The sequence below is a fragment of the Callionymus lyra genome, chromosome 15 (genome assembly GCF_982586985.1).
Source record: "Callionymus lyra chromosome 15, fCalLyr1.hap1.1, whole genome shotgun sequence".
NCBI lineage: Eukaryota > Metazoa > Chordata > Actinopteri > Syngnathiformes > Callionymidae > Callionymus > Callionymus lyra.
Window position 1 is genome coordinate 9,014,292 of NC_141832.1, and position 14,775 is coordinate 9,029,066.

General features: G+C 38.5%; 1 protein-coding gene across 1 annotated transcript; it reads right to left on the reverse strand.

Moving 5' to 3' along the window:
• Positions 1-6,588: 6,588 nt before the first annotated feature.
• Positions 6,589-14,569, reverse strand: rtbdn (retbindin). Its single transcript, XM_087809157.1, has 6 exons — positions 14,453-14,569; positions 12,925-13,083; positions 12,755-12,854; positions 11,695-11,823; positions 10,485-10,581; positions 6,589-7,924 (listed from the first exon to the last, which is right to left on the reverse strand). The coding sequence occupies exons 2-6, from the start codon at positions 13,079-13,081 to the stop codon at positions 7,577-7,579; spliced, it is 831 nt and encodes a 276-aa protein (XP_087665283.1). The 5' UTR covers positions 13,082-13,083; positions 14,453-14,569; the 3' UTR covers positions 6,589-7,576.
• Positions 14,570-14,775: the final 206 nt, after the last annotated feature.

Sequence of the window (14,775 nt, forward strand, 5' to 3'; positions counted from 1 at the left end):
GCTGATTGTTATTGTCTTCACCTGTCTTGTGTTCTCCTGCTGATTGTTACTGTCTTCACCTGTCTTGTGTTCTTCTGCTGATTGTTATTGTCTTCACCTGTCTTGTGTTCTCCTGTTGATTGTTATTGTCTTCACCTGTCTTGTGTTCTCCTGCTGATTAGTTATTGTCTTCACCTGGTCTTGTGTTCTCCTGCTGATTGTTATTGTCTTCACCTGGTCTTGTGTTCTCCTGCTGATTAGTTATTGTCTTCACCTGTCTTGTGTTCTCCTGCTGATTGTTACTGTCTTCACCTGTCTTGTGTTCTTCTGCTCCACAGCTGCCACTGATTGCTGGCAGCATCTTATTCTGTTCACTCTCCCTCAGTCTTTGTCGGTTCGTCACACTTGTTTTCCTGTTTTTGTCTAGTTTGTGATTAACATTTTAGACTCCGCTTCAAGATTGTTTTTCCTTCCCGGTTTTGACCCTGGTACGTTTTCTCATTTTAAATATAAATATTAATAGGTTAAAAATAGTGCAATATAGTATAAATAGAGCAAATAAATAAAGTTTTAAATATTGCATAGAATTAATGTATACAAAAGTATAAAAATAAATATTAACAAGTTAAAAATAGTGCAATATAGTATAAAAATAATAATAAATAATGTTTTGAATATTAGATAGAATTAAATGTTTATAAAAGTATAAATATAAATATTAATACGTTTAAAATAGTGAAATATAGTATACAAATAATAAATAAATAAGGTTTTAAATATTGCATAGAATTAAATGTTTATAAAAGTATAAATATAAATATTAATAAGTTAAAAATAGTGCAATATAGTATAAAATAATAAATAAATAATGTTTTGAATATTAGATAGAATTAAATGTTTATAAAAGTATAAATATAAATATTAATACGTTTAAAATAGTGAAATATAGTATACAAATAATAAATAAATAAGGTTTTAAATATTGCATAGAATTAAATGTTTATAAAAGTATAAATATAAATATTAATAAGTTAAAAATAGTGTAATATAGTATAAATATAACAAATAAATAATGTTTTAAATATTGCATAGAATTGATGTATACAAAAGTATAAAAATAAATATTAACAAGTTAAAAATAGTGCAATATAGTAAGTAAGTAAGTAAGTAAGTAATATTTATTTATATAGCGCTTTTCGAGACCAGGGTCACAAAGCGCTTTAACAATCAAAACAATACTCAAAACAGTACATACTTCAAAGATCAAGATAATACTGAGAACAACACAGGAGTTCGAGAAATTCAAGGAAAAGCCTGAACAAATAGAAACGTCTTAAGATGTTTCTTAAAGGAGTCAGTAGATCCATCAAGCGCAAAGAGAGAGGAAGATTGTTCCAAAGCTTAGGAGCAACAGCCTGAAAAGATTTCTCTCCTCTGGTCCTGAGCCGTGTGCGTGGAACCATAAGTAGATTCTGATCCACAGACCTCAGAGACCGAGCTGGGGTGTAAGGCTGGATCAGATCAGTGATGTAAGGAGGAGCCTGACCATGAATAGCTCTGAAAGTAAGAACCAGAATTTTAAAGTTGATCCTGAAAGAAACTGGAAGCCAGTGAAGAGTTTTAAGGATCGGAGAAATGTGAGTTCTTCTACTAGAGCGGCTCAGAATTCTCACTGCAGAGTTCTGAATCAACTGCAGACGAGACACATCCTTCTTGTTAAGACATGAAAACAAACTGTTACAATAGTCCAGACGAGAAGAAACAAACGCATGGATTACAAGATCCAGATCATGTCGTGACAACATTTTCCTAAGTTTAGAGATTTTTCTCAGTTGAAGGAAACAGTTTCTGGTCAGTTTTCTGCAGTGTTGAACAAGAGACATGGCTTTATCAAATACAACACCCAGGTTTCTCAGGCTCAGTTTGACAGACTGACTTAAGTCACCCAAGTACTGACTCAACCCTGGAATCTTATCATCAGGAGCAATCACCAGAGTTTCAGTTTTGTCCACATTAAGCTGTAAAGTGTTTTCACTCAGCCATTGTTTGATTTCTAGCAAACAATTGACTAAGCTGTTCAGCCTTTGGGGCTCAGTTGGGTCAAAAGAGCAGTAGAGCTGGATGTCATCAGCAAAAATGTGATAAGAAACATCTGGAAATCTCTGAATGATTTTACCAAGGGGAATCAAGTACAGCAAAAACAATAAAGGACCCAGAACAGAACCTTGAGGGACTCCACACAACAGATCTGCCGATTCAGACCTCATTTGATTGGCAGATACACTAAAACTGCGCCCAGAAAGGTAAGATGAGAACCATTCTAACACAGACCCAGACAGTCCCACTTCATCCCTTAGTCTTCTCAGCAGGATCTGGTGATCAACTGTGTCAAAGGCTGAGGACAGATCCAAGAGAACCAGAACAGTGAATTTACCAGAGTCAGCCGACATCATGATGTCACTGGACACTTTCAATAAAGCTGTCTCCGTAGAGTGATGTTTACGGAAGCCAGACTGAAACTTCTCATGGATGTCGCTCTGATCCAGGAACAAAGACAGCTGCTCGGACACCACCTTCTCCAAGATCTTGGACAAGAAAGGGAGCTTAGAAATAGGCCTGAAATTACTGAGGTCAGTTGGGTCTAAGCCTGGTTTTTTGAGCAGAGGCTCCACAATGGCATGTTTAAATGCATTGGGAAAAACCCCTGTGGAAAGGGAGAGGTTCACCATATTGGTAACCCAGGGGCCAATTACATCAAATACTTTGATAAAAAGCCTACAAGGAAGGACGTCATCTGAGCAAGAGGAGGGTTTCATCTTGTTCACTAGTGCTGAAATATCACACAAAGATACAGCAGTGAAGGATGACCAAGAGGAGGAGATGGGCTCAGAGACAGTAGGGGTTCCAAACAAAGGGGGAGAGATTTTCTCTTTGATCAATTTAATTTTGCCAATGAAAAATCTCAACAATGCATTGTTGTCAGCTTCACAGAAGACCGGCGTGATTTGAGGAGCAGGAGACACGAGAGAATTAATCGTGTCAAACAAAACTTTGGGGTTTTTCCTATTTGCTGCTACCAGTTTTCTGATGTAATCAGATCTAGCAGTTTCTACCATCTCATTGTAAGAAGTCAACAGATCCCTGAGGTGAAGTCTGTGCACCTCAAGTTTAGTAGACTTCCAGAGACGCTCAGTCTTTCGACAAAGTCTCTTCAGACTCAGGAGATCTTCATTTGTCCAAGGGCACAGTTTTTTCTGAATTTTCAAGTTCCATTTTAACAGGTGCCACTTGATCCAGTATTTCAACACAATGATCAGTGTAACAGTGAATCAAACTGTCCACATCTGGACAGTCATCAAAGGAAAGACGGTCAAACATAGCAGAAAAACTGTCTGCAGTATCGGCTGAGATGACACGCCTCTGAGACCTAACTTTCAAAGGCTTAGGTTCAGGGATGAAGTCCAGGTTGAACAAGACAAGAGAATGATCACTCAGATGGACATCATGTACAGATACATTAGAAATGTTCAGGCCAAGAGTAAAAACTAAGTCTAAAATGTGGCCTTTTTGATGAGTGGGTTCAGAAACATGTTGCTCAAAATTAAAGGCTTCAGTTAAAGTTAAAAGTTCTTTAGCAGAACAAGATGTGACGTCATCAACATGAAGATTAAAGTCTCCAAGAATAAGAACAGATTCCATCTGAATAATGGAAGATAAGAAGTCACTAAAGTCTTTCAAGAACACCGCCGCAGGACCAGGCGGACGGTAGATTGACACACAATAGAAAGGTCTTGTAGAACCAACCAAGATCATCTGAGACTCAAAAGAAGTGAATTCCTGTGTCTGAATCACTTTGCAAGAACAACTCTCCCTAAAAACAGTAGCAAGACCTCCTCCACGACCAGAGAGGCGAGGCTTCCCCAGGACAGCGCTCCCTACTGGACAGAGTTCGTTCAGATGAATAAACTCTTCCTCTCTCTGCCAAGTCTCAGAAAGACATAATAAATCCAAATTAACTCTTGTGAAAAGATCATTAAGAATAAAGGATTTATTTGTAATGGAGCGAACATTAAGAAGTCCCACATTCAGCACCGATGACGTCACTGACGACGCCGCGTCACTGACAGGCGCGCAGAGCGGGATCTTTTGAAGCGAACAGCGGTCACGTGGGTACCAGCTGTCACTGAAGTTCAACTCGGTTGTAAAATTCGAATTAAAGAGAGGAAATGAAAAAATCTTACCACCTTTCGTTGAGGTCTGGACAGACGGCAGCGCTGATGTATCGTCACACACAGTGAGAGGGATGTCGATCAAACATCGATGACGTTCGATGACGTCAGAGTTGTTCCGAGCGATCGCAACTGCACGTCTCATCCTGACCTGTACTCCAGCCCGACTCGATCCCTTGTGGAAATCGCCCGGTACTCGAGAGATCAAACGATATTCCACAGAGTCCGAGTCGATGAGAAGCGGAGCCGGAAACACGTTCACCGGACGTTGGTAACGGTCGCGGTTATAATCCTCCATCAACTCTCTGATGTTGAGAAGAGCATCACGATCATAGATCCGAGATGCTTGAGACATATCTTAAGTGATATGAGCATAATATCCGGACAACTAGTCGTTAAAACGACTGTTTTAGGCAATTATTGCAGGAGCTTACGTTTCAAGCAGCCGATCAAAGGCTCACCGGAAGCGGAAAGATGATATAGTATAAAATAATAAATAAATAATGTTTTGAATATTAGATAGAATTAAATGTTTATAAAAGTATAAATATAAATATTAATACGTTTAAAATAGTGAAATATAGTATACAAATAATAAATAAATAAGGTTTTAAATATTGCATAGAATTAAATGTTTATAAAAGTATAAATATAAATATTAATAAGTTAAAAATAGTGCAATATAGTATAAATATAACAAATAAATAATGTTTTAAATATTGCATAGAATGAATTTATATAAAAGTATAAATATAAATATTAATAAGTTAATGATATTGCACTATAGTATAAACGAATTAATAAATAATATTTTAAATATTGCATAGAATAAATGTATATAAAAGTATAAATATAAATATTAATAAGTTAATAATATTGCAATATAGTATAAACGAATTAATAAATAATATTTTAAATATTTCATAACTCGAAGTTAAATTGTATTCAACAGTCTGATGTCAGAGGGAAGAAGCTGTTGCTGAACCTTTTTTGAGTTTTGAGGTTTACCTTTTCACCAGCAGGTGGCACACTTGGAGCGTTAAAAAGGCCACGACGAGCCAGGAAAATACAAGATAAAAATAAATAAATAATTAAATTATTATTATATTTTTTAATCTATATTACCTAAAATATGAGGCTTTGTGTTTGCGTATTTTTTTTTTTAAATAGGTCTAATTGAAACGTGGCCGGAGTTTAGCGGCACAGCTAATCGCAGAGTTTAACTACTTCCGGTTTAAAGTGTCATGCTAATCAACAGCTAACCGTTAGCCGCGCTCATCTCAGGTATAACATATTTTGTTTCTCTTTATTAACGAAACTAATAAACCTTATTCTATTCGTTAATTTTCTAATGCCACGTTATGTTGTATTGTTTTTTAAATATGTGGGTCAAAATGTAAATGTGAGGCGGCATTTTCAAAGTTTATCTGACTTACTAACATATACATGTTTGATGAGCTAAAAACTTCAAAAGCTCAATAAAAGCTGGTTTTATTTCAAATAAATGTATATCTTTAAATACACGACCACACGTAAAGTTTTTAGGACAAAAGTAATGAAACTAAAAAGAAGATTTACCTCATGAACAACTTCAAAAAATAACTTTTAACACTAAGAAATCATTGCTGCATAGTAAACATCAATTCTATGTGTTTCTTTATCTTGTGTAGAACTGGAAATGTGCAGCTCAGGCTGGCAGAGCAAAGACAGTCGAACACCTGCTGTGTGTCAGATGTATTTCCAGACCTTCTGAGGATTCCCTGAAAGATGTTGAGAAACCAGCAAGAGATCCTGCACAGTGGGAGGTCAGTGTTTCAAAATAAAATCCACACTGCAGACTCTACAAAAACACATCATTTTAAAAAGAAAAAGTTCCGGCTTTCCAACTTTTTCTAAACTTAAAATGACTTACATTTAAAATTGATGCTACACTTTATCTTTAAGTGTAAACATGTAGAACTTTGAAAAAGCTTTTTTGTATTTACAATTCCTTTAAAATAATGAATTTCTATGTTTTTATTATTTAGAAATCAAATATAGATAAATAATAGATGTTTTACTGAATTATTCGTTTTAAGACCAAACTTAAATAACCTCATGAATATTTAACTTTAATTTTTATGAATGTTGTTGTCTATTAATGTATATATTTTTCATCATTTCTTCCATGGTCCGACTCATATATATTATTTCTCAAACAATTACAACAATTAATAAAGGATTCTTTTTTTACATTTTAAATTGCTTGTTTTAATTAAACTAAATACAATTAATAACAAAAAAGTACAGAGAAACAAACATCAATGTTTTCAGTTTGTTAAACATTTTTTTTAAATCCGCAACAATAAAATAAACATGACAATATAAGGGTTTAATTTTTTTCTTTATTGAGAATGTAAAGAAAAAGCACAGTAACACGTCACGTGGACCATGAATCAGAGTTTAGTTCCATACAAAACATTTAAAGTGTGTCTTTGCCTGACTCTATAAATACATAAATCACATTTCAATGATATCCTCGTGATGCTCATGGTTCACCCTCCTAAGAAATCTCACCAGGCGTGCTAGTGACCTCTACTGAACCTCAACAATACTGCAGGATATTAAACGTCTCAAGCTTCATTTATCATTCTAGTGGTTTTTTTATTGAACTCTCCAAATTACATTCATAATCACAAGACTTAGACATAGGATGCACTAGACAGACAGTAAAGACATTTCAGCTTCACCTGGTATGAAATTATTTTTCCTCTTTTGCATTTGTTGACTCATTTTTACAACCTTTTTTGTAGGCAGCGAGACAAGCGGTCCGATGAAAGTGAAGCGACGACGACCACAGGCTCAACACAATTATCCAGGTGAGCCACTTTCATTTTCATGAACTCAAGCCGACTCACCACCACAGAAAACAAACTAGGTCGATTTTTAAGTGGAGAAACAACTTTTTTACTTTGGACATTGGTGGAAAATGAAGCTGTAATACACTGACAGACCACATGGCTGTTGTCGACCATCTGGATCTATAAATCTTTTGAAGGATACTCTTTGTTTAAAGAGAGCTTGGACTTGTTACAGTGCATACAAGTTCACTTCAATTGAATCTGAGTTGTGATCAATGTTCAGTTAAATAAAAGAATCTCAATATGGGTGTAAATGAGCTGCTTGGCGGAGGTCTGTTCTCTCTACTTTTTGAACTTTTAAAACATGGATCCTTCCACTAACTCGAGTCATCATGGAGCCGGTACGATGAAGAACTCTAAAATCTAGTGATGACGATGTTGACGCGTGGGAGGTTAGTTTCAGGAGAGGCTAAATCTTTGTTATTCTAGGCTAGCGTCGCTAATGAGCGCCACGTTGCTAACTCATCCTTACAAACCACTCCCACTGCCCTCGCCGTCGTCCATCACGATGGAACGTTTGCGCAGCACAGAGTTGCCCTTCCTGACCCCCCTGGCTTGCTGGGGACGCTTGGTCTGGCACGGGGCTCTGTACTGAGGAAGCCCACTTTTGGTGGTGTCCAGCTCCTCCGGGTCGTCCTGCTGCGCCCTCAGCGCCGCGATCACGTCTTTGTCTGACGGGCTGAGTGTCAGGCAGCCGCAGGGTCGGCTCGCGTCCCCGTCTGCCGCTGTGTCCGCCACGTCCTCGGGCTCGTCCTCCACCGCGATGAAAGCATCACCCCAGAGACTCTCGCAGAGATCCCGGCCGTGCTGGTACATCTGCAAGAAGACCAAGACAAGCTGACTCAGACAGCTGCAAATACCTCTGGACACTGGGGAGGATGATGATGAAGGTGAGACTAGAGGATGATGAAGATGAAGGTGAGACTAGAGGAGGATGAAGATGAAGGTGAGACTAGAGTAGGATGAAGATGATGATGAGACTAGAAGAAGATGAAAGTGAGACAAGAGTATGATGAAGGTGAAGGTGAGACTAGAGGATGATGAAGATGAAGGTGAGACTAGAGGATGATGAAGATGAAGGTGAGACTAGAGGGTGATGATGATGAAGGTGAGACTAGAGGAGGATGAAGATGAAGGTGAGACTAGAGGGTGATGATGATGAAGGTGAGACTAGAGGATGATGAAGGTGAAGGTGAGACTAGAGGATGATGAAGGTGAGACTAGAGGGTGATGATGATGAAGGTGAGACTAGAGGAGGATGAAGATGAAGGTGAGACTAGAGGATGATGAAGATGATGATGAGACTAGAAGAAGATGAAAGTGAGACAAGAGTATGATGAAGGTGAAGGTGAGACTAGAGGGTGATGAAGATGAAGGTTAGACTAGGGGACGATGAAGATGAAGATGAGACTAGAGGAAGATTAGATGAGACTAGAAGATGATGAAGGTGAGACTAGAGGAAGATGAAGGTGAGACTAGAGGAAGATTAAGATGAAGGTGAGACTAGAGGATGATGAAGGTGAAGGTAAGACTAGAGAATGATGAAGATGAAGGTGAGACTAGAGGAAGATGAGATGAGACTAGAAGATGATGAAGGTGAGACTAGAGGATGATGAAGATAAAGGTGAGACTAGAGGAAGATGAAGGTGAGACTATAGGATGATGATGATGAAGGTGAGACTAGAGGATGATGAAGATGGTGGTGAGACTAGAGAATGATGATGATGATGAGACTAGAGAATGATGATGATAAAGGTGAGACTAGAGGATGATGATGATGATGAGACTAGAGAATGATGATGATGAAGGTGAGACTAGAGGATAATGAAGGTGAGACTGGAGGAAGAAGAAGGTGAGACTAGAGGATAATGATGATGATGATGATGATGAGACTAGAGAATGATGATGATGAAGGTGAGACTAGAGGATGATGATGATGATGAGACTAGAGAATGATGATGATGAAGGTGAGACTAGAGGATAATGAAGGTGAGACTGGAGGAAGAAGAAGGTGAGACTAGAGGATAATGATGATGATGATGATGATGATGAGACTAGAGGATGATGATGATGATGAGACTAGAGAATGATGATGATGAAGGTGAGACTAGAGGAAGAAGAAGGTGAGACTAGAGGATAATGATGATGATGATGATGATGAGACTAGAGAATGATGATGATGAAGGTGAGACTAGAGGATAATGAAGGTGAGACTGGAGGAAGAAGAAGGTGAGACTAGAGGATAATGATGATGATGAAGGTGAGACTAGAGGATGATGAAGATGAAGGTTAGAATAGAAGATGATGATGATGATGATAAAAATGAAACAATGATGATGATGAAGGTGGGATGATAATGAAAAGGATGAAGGTGGGGTTCCTGGTCATTGTAGCACCATCATTCAGTCTAAGCTCCAGTGTACGTGGAGCTGCTGCTGCTCAGCCTGAACTTGAATATTCTGCTCACAGTGGTGAAGGTAATTGAATGTGATGTAGCTGTAGATACGTCAGGAGCACAGAAGCTGTGCAGAATCCCAGAGTCCGATAAAGATGGAAAAATAAGCACCAGAACCATTGGAAACAGAACTGGACCTAAACGTTATTATTCTCCCGCGGACGACGCTACAATTATCTCCGTGACGGAGCGAAGACGAAACTCATCGTCAGCCCCGAGAATAGACGACAACACGAAGCGTCAGCTCTATGAGATAAAGATAATCGCTTTGATGGATCATCCATTGAAGTGATACAAAACCCTGCTTCTGATCTTTGTGTTGCAAGTATCAGCCTTGGTTTGTCAGGCATCGGGTTGTCATGGCTACGACTTTTTCTCTCCGAAGTCGGCGACTCTTCGCTCGTAAAATAAAGCAGTTAAAATGAGTGAAATAACAAACTCCGTACAATTAATTTTGACTGCATGGATCTGAGAGTCAGTCCGTGAATATAATGGCGACATTAAACCGGTCCACCGGCGGCTCTAACTAACACAACGACGCACAAAAGCCTGTGAATTGGACATTTAAGCCGTTCAAAGCCTCCGACAGAAGTCGTGGTGAATCCTGCAGGAAGCTAATCAGGGAGTTCCAGGGACACTTTAAGCCCTCCTCGCATAACAAGCCATTAAGCTGCACCTCCGAGGTGTCACAACATGTGCACCTGATCTCTCTATTAGACCTTTTTCTTGTTTGTGTGTCTCCCTCGTTCTTCACACACACACACACACACACACACACACACACACACACGACCCCCTCCTCCACTCTCACGTCGTCTATGTCGGGATTAAAAGATGAACCGGCTTTAATATTTTTCACGAGTAAGATGCACCGAGTGAATAGACTCGTCGCTTGTGTTTGACTTGTTGAGTGAGACTCACCTGCTGGTACTGAACACAAGTCCCGGTGCTGTTTTGCCCTCGAGGGTCTTTGGCCCAGTTCCGAGCGCAGGTCAAGTCCATCTTGCAGGCCTCGTACCTTAAGAGAGAAAATACGGTCATCTCAAAAATCAACATTCATGTTGATATGCTGGTGTTTAAGATAAGATAAGTATAAGTAAGTAAGTAATAGTTATTTGTGTCTTTCTAGACCAGGGTCACAAAGCGCTTGAACAATCAAAAGCAATATACATTTTTATACCTACAAATGTAAGGACTCTAAAAGGCCAACACATAAGACAAACAAGATGTATCAGCCAGAGTCACAGAGTTAAAGAAGGACCACAAGCTGGAGACAGGCTCAGTGACAGCAGGGGTTCCACACAATAAATCCAGCTTTTCTCTCTTGAAGAGATCATTCAGTCAAAAGGATTTATTGGCATTCAACAGGCCGATATGCAGTCAAGGGACAGAGTTGATGGATGCCAACAATACGAGTAAAACTAAGGATGAGGGAAGTTAATGTTTTTTTTTTGTAACGGAGAAAAAACACAGAAATAATTAAGATAAGAATAAGTTTTGCCTCAAAGAAAGAAACAAGAAAAATCAGACTTTCCTTTAAAAGTGTAAGAAAATGTTGCTATTTGATATAATGTTACCAATTAAATTTGATTTTTGTCATGGGTTTTTATGGTTTATTACAATAAATTGATTTCTAAAATTGTGGTTAACGTATTCACTGGTATTGTTTTTCTGCAATTAAGCTTCCAACAACTAGGTGGCAGTAGTCATTACCTCTGTGAAGATGGATAGATAAACAGACAGACAGACGGATAGATGGACAATGAAATTTCATTGATGACTGAGGACGAGAGGATACAGTGGACTCCAGCAGCTTTTAAAGCTGAAGTTTGGACATATTTTAGTTTGAAAACAAATGAAATCAGTTACGACTTCGTCCAGAGTCATGTGGTCTGTAAATTCTGCAACACCAGAGTCAAGTACTCGACAATACTACACATATATACTTGTTACTACAGTATCACGATATATTGTTTCGCCAGATTCTTGCCAAAACGTACACCTATTATTTTGAAAATATACACCTCACAGGGAGACCGGTGAGCTGCCACAGTGTTCTGAAGATATTTCTGTCTTCTTTGACAGGGTTGAAGCTTCAGATATATTTTTTTCATTAACGATGGACTCTCACCACTCGCGGCAGAAGCTGTGGCACAGCGGCACCGCCTGGATGTAGGAGCGCCGGTGGGGGTGTGGCCAGCGGGCGGCGTCCGGAGAGCAGCGGTAGAAACACGACACACGCTTCAGGAAGCCTTCGCACCTGAGACACCACAGTGAGTATCAAAGTTCTGGGTCTGAGGCGGGTCAGCAGGTGACACAACAACAACAACAACAACAACACAACTGCTGCTACTCGACAACCTGAGAAACTGTAAAAGATTCATGTGATTGACAGCTTGTCATTTATAATAACTGTCTTACAGGATACCGTTTGTGTTTGTTTACAAATGTGTGTTTCTATGTTGTTATAGAAGTATATCAGTGTCTTCAGAATATTGATTCAAACTTTTAAAACTTTAAATATTGGTTGTTTTTTTTAAGCATTTAATTTTTTGACTCATTTAATTTAAAAATGTGTATAATGAAAGGTTGCAGAATATTTGCACAATCCTTTTTTTTTTACACATGGATATTGATATTCAAATTTAAATAATCGAAAAATAAACTATACATATATACTAAAATGATATATTTTAATTCCTTTATGTTGTCATGTGATCGTCTGCGGGCCGCGTGATTGGCTGAATTAAAAAAGCTACAAATGGAGAAATGTTGAATTTAGAAATTATTTTTTAATTATTAGAATTTAAATACAACATTATAATTATATTATATATATTATATTTGTAGAAATATCTTTTAATTCAATTATTTAAAAAAAATGCCCCTTTTAAATAAACAATTTATTTTATTGTATTTGTTCAGTAAAAACAAATCCAACCGTTTAATATAGAAATGATTAAATTCAATTGTTTAAATAAAAATCAAAATAAATCAAAGCTTAAATAAAATGTTAAAAACATTCTGTTCGTTTACTTCCATGTTTGGTGTGTGTATTTGTGTGTTTTTGTGTAATTGTGATTATCAGGTGTGTGTGTCAGTGTAAAATAACTAGTGACGTCCCAGCTAGCAGAGGTAAAGGCGCAGCTTCGACACACACTCACACCCACACAGACCCCCGGGGGACTCACATGGGACTCAGGGGTCCACACTTGTCCCAGGGCTGGTTCTGGTTCAGGCTGGAGGGAACATGGCCGACGTCCTGGATGTCTCTGTCAGAACAGCAGCTGTCTGTCAACACCGAGGACACTGTCAGCACCGACACACAACCACACCAAACACACGTTCCTTCAACACTCACTGTCAGCGTAGAGCGAACACTCGCTCAGGCTGAGCTCCGGTCCGGGCGCGTCTTTGTGTTTCCCGTCCCGGAGACACGAGCCCTCGGATCGCACGCCGCTCGCCATCAGCAGCAGCAGCAGCGCCGCGCAGAGCGAGAGTAGAGAGCAGCGCGTCATGTCTGAGGACAAACAAGTTGTGTTGTTGTGATGACAATTATTGTTGTGTAGATGTTTGGATGAGCGTCTTTTTGTTGTTGACGACGACGGTTGTTGAGGCTGGTTTGTGACGTTTAGTTCAGACAGGAAGTCTTTGTTAGTATCATCAGTATATATTGAATTAAACATTTCAAAGGTTGACACTTTATTGTTGTTCTATTGAAATGTTGTTGTTTTTGTAAAGCATTGGATTAACAGTTGGATTTAATAATCTGTATATTGAAAGGTTTTATTCATCAATTCATATTTTTTTTAATATTTTTTTTACACATAGTTTGATAGTCTTATTTAAATAAATATATATTTTTCAAAATTAGAAATCTTTTAGTTTGTAGTTTTTCAAATTCAAAATTCTAAAAAAAAATTCTATTAAAAATACCAAAATAGGACCGTGCTAAAAAAATGTTTTTTATTATTTTGAAAATATTCAAATTAAGAAAACTAAACTAAACAATAACGAAACAACAACCAAATACAAAATTAATGTATTAAATAAAAAAATATATATATAAATTTAAACAAAAAAAAAATCTACATCTTGAACGTCTCTCGCATGATTGGCTGAAATATTATATTGAGTAACTCATTACTCTTTTAGTATTGTCTAAATTAATGGAATAAAAATATCAATCTCTTAATAAATAAGTAAAAAAACATTGGAATTTTTAAATTATAAATCCAACCTTTTATTATAATAAATGATTGAGTTCAATAATAAAAGTCAAATGCTTAAAACCACATTTTATAACATAAAAAATGTGAAAAAAAATGAAATGTTAAATTCAACCATTAAATATTTAATGATATACTTCCAAAGATTTTCCAGTTCTATCAAAAGAGTTTGCGTCTTAATCATAATGAGCGCTCGATGTTACATCATTCTGACTGAAGTTTATCTGTTGCCACGGTAACAATGTTGTCAGTCATTTCCAGAAATGTATTTTTTCATCAGATTTTCTTTTTGCGGATCGTTGATCTGGATCTATTGCTCATGTCTGGGAGAGTCGTCTCTTCATCTCTTTCAGTTTAACCTCAAGTTCAGTGATGATCAACACGTTTGATTGAGCTCCTGGCTCAGCTCTTTCCTTAAAGAAAAAACAGTCTCTCGGTGTTAAGGTTTGTTTGTCCGAGGCGTCATCTGCGGTGCGGTCGGGCTCGGCGGGGGGGCGACCTCGCGGATCTCTGAGCCTGATGAAGAGCGACTGTGATCGATGACATGTTTAATCCGACAGGCCGGCCACGTCTTCTCAGGGAGCCTCGGACCATAATCTCTGATCTCCGCCGGTCCTCAAACTACTTTGTGCGACGAGTCCAGGGTGTGTGTGTTTTTACCTGTTGATGTGGAAGAAGTGGGTCCGGAGCGGTTCCTTCGGTCGAGAGATGTTTCTTCTTCCTGTCGTGTCGATGCTGCCGTCGTCGTGCTTCGGATCCGTGGCTCGGGTCGCTGGCTCCGCCGCTCGCTCGCTCTGTTGTCGACACTTTAACTGAAGGACATCTCTTCACCCCCTCCCTCCTCTCTCTCCTCCCCTCCTCTCTCTCTCTCTCTCTCCCTCCCTCGCTCTCTCTCCTCCTCCTCCTCCTCCACCGCTCCGAAAAAGACTCCTAATCTGCCGGTGATTTACCAAATCCTCCTGGTCAGCACCGGCTAGTCATGA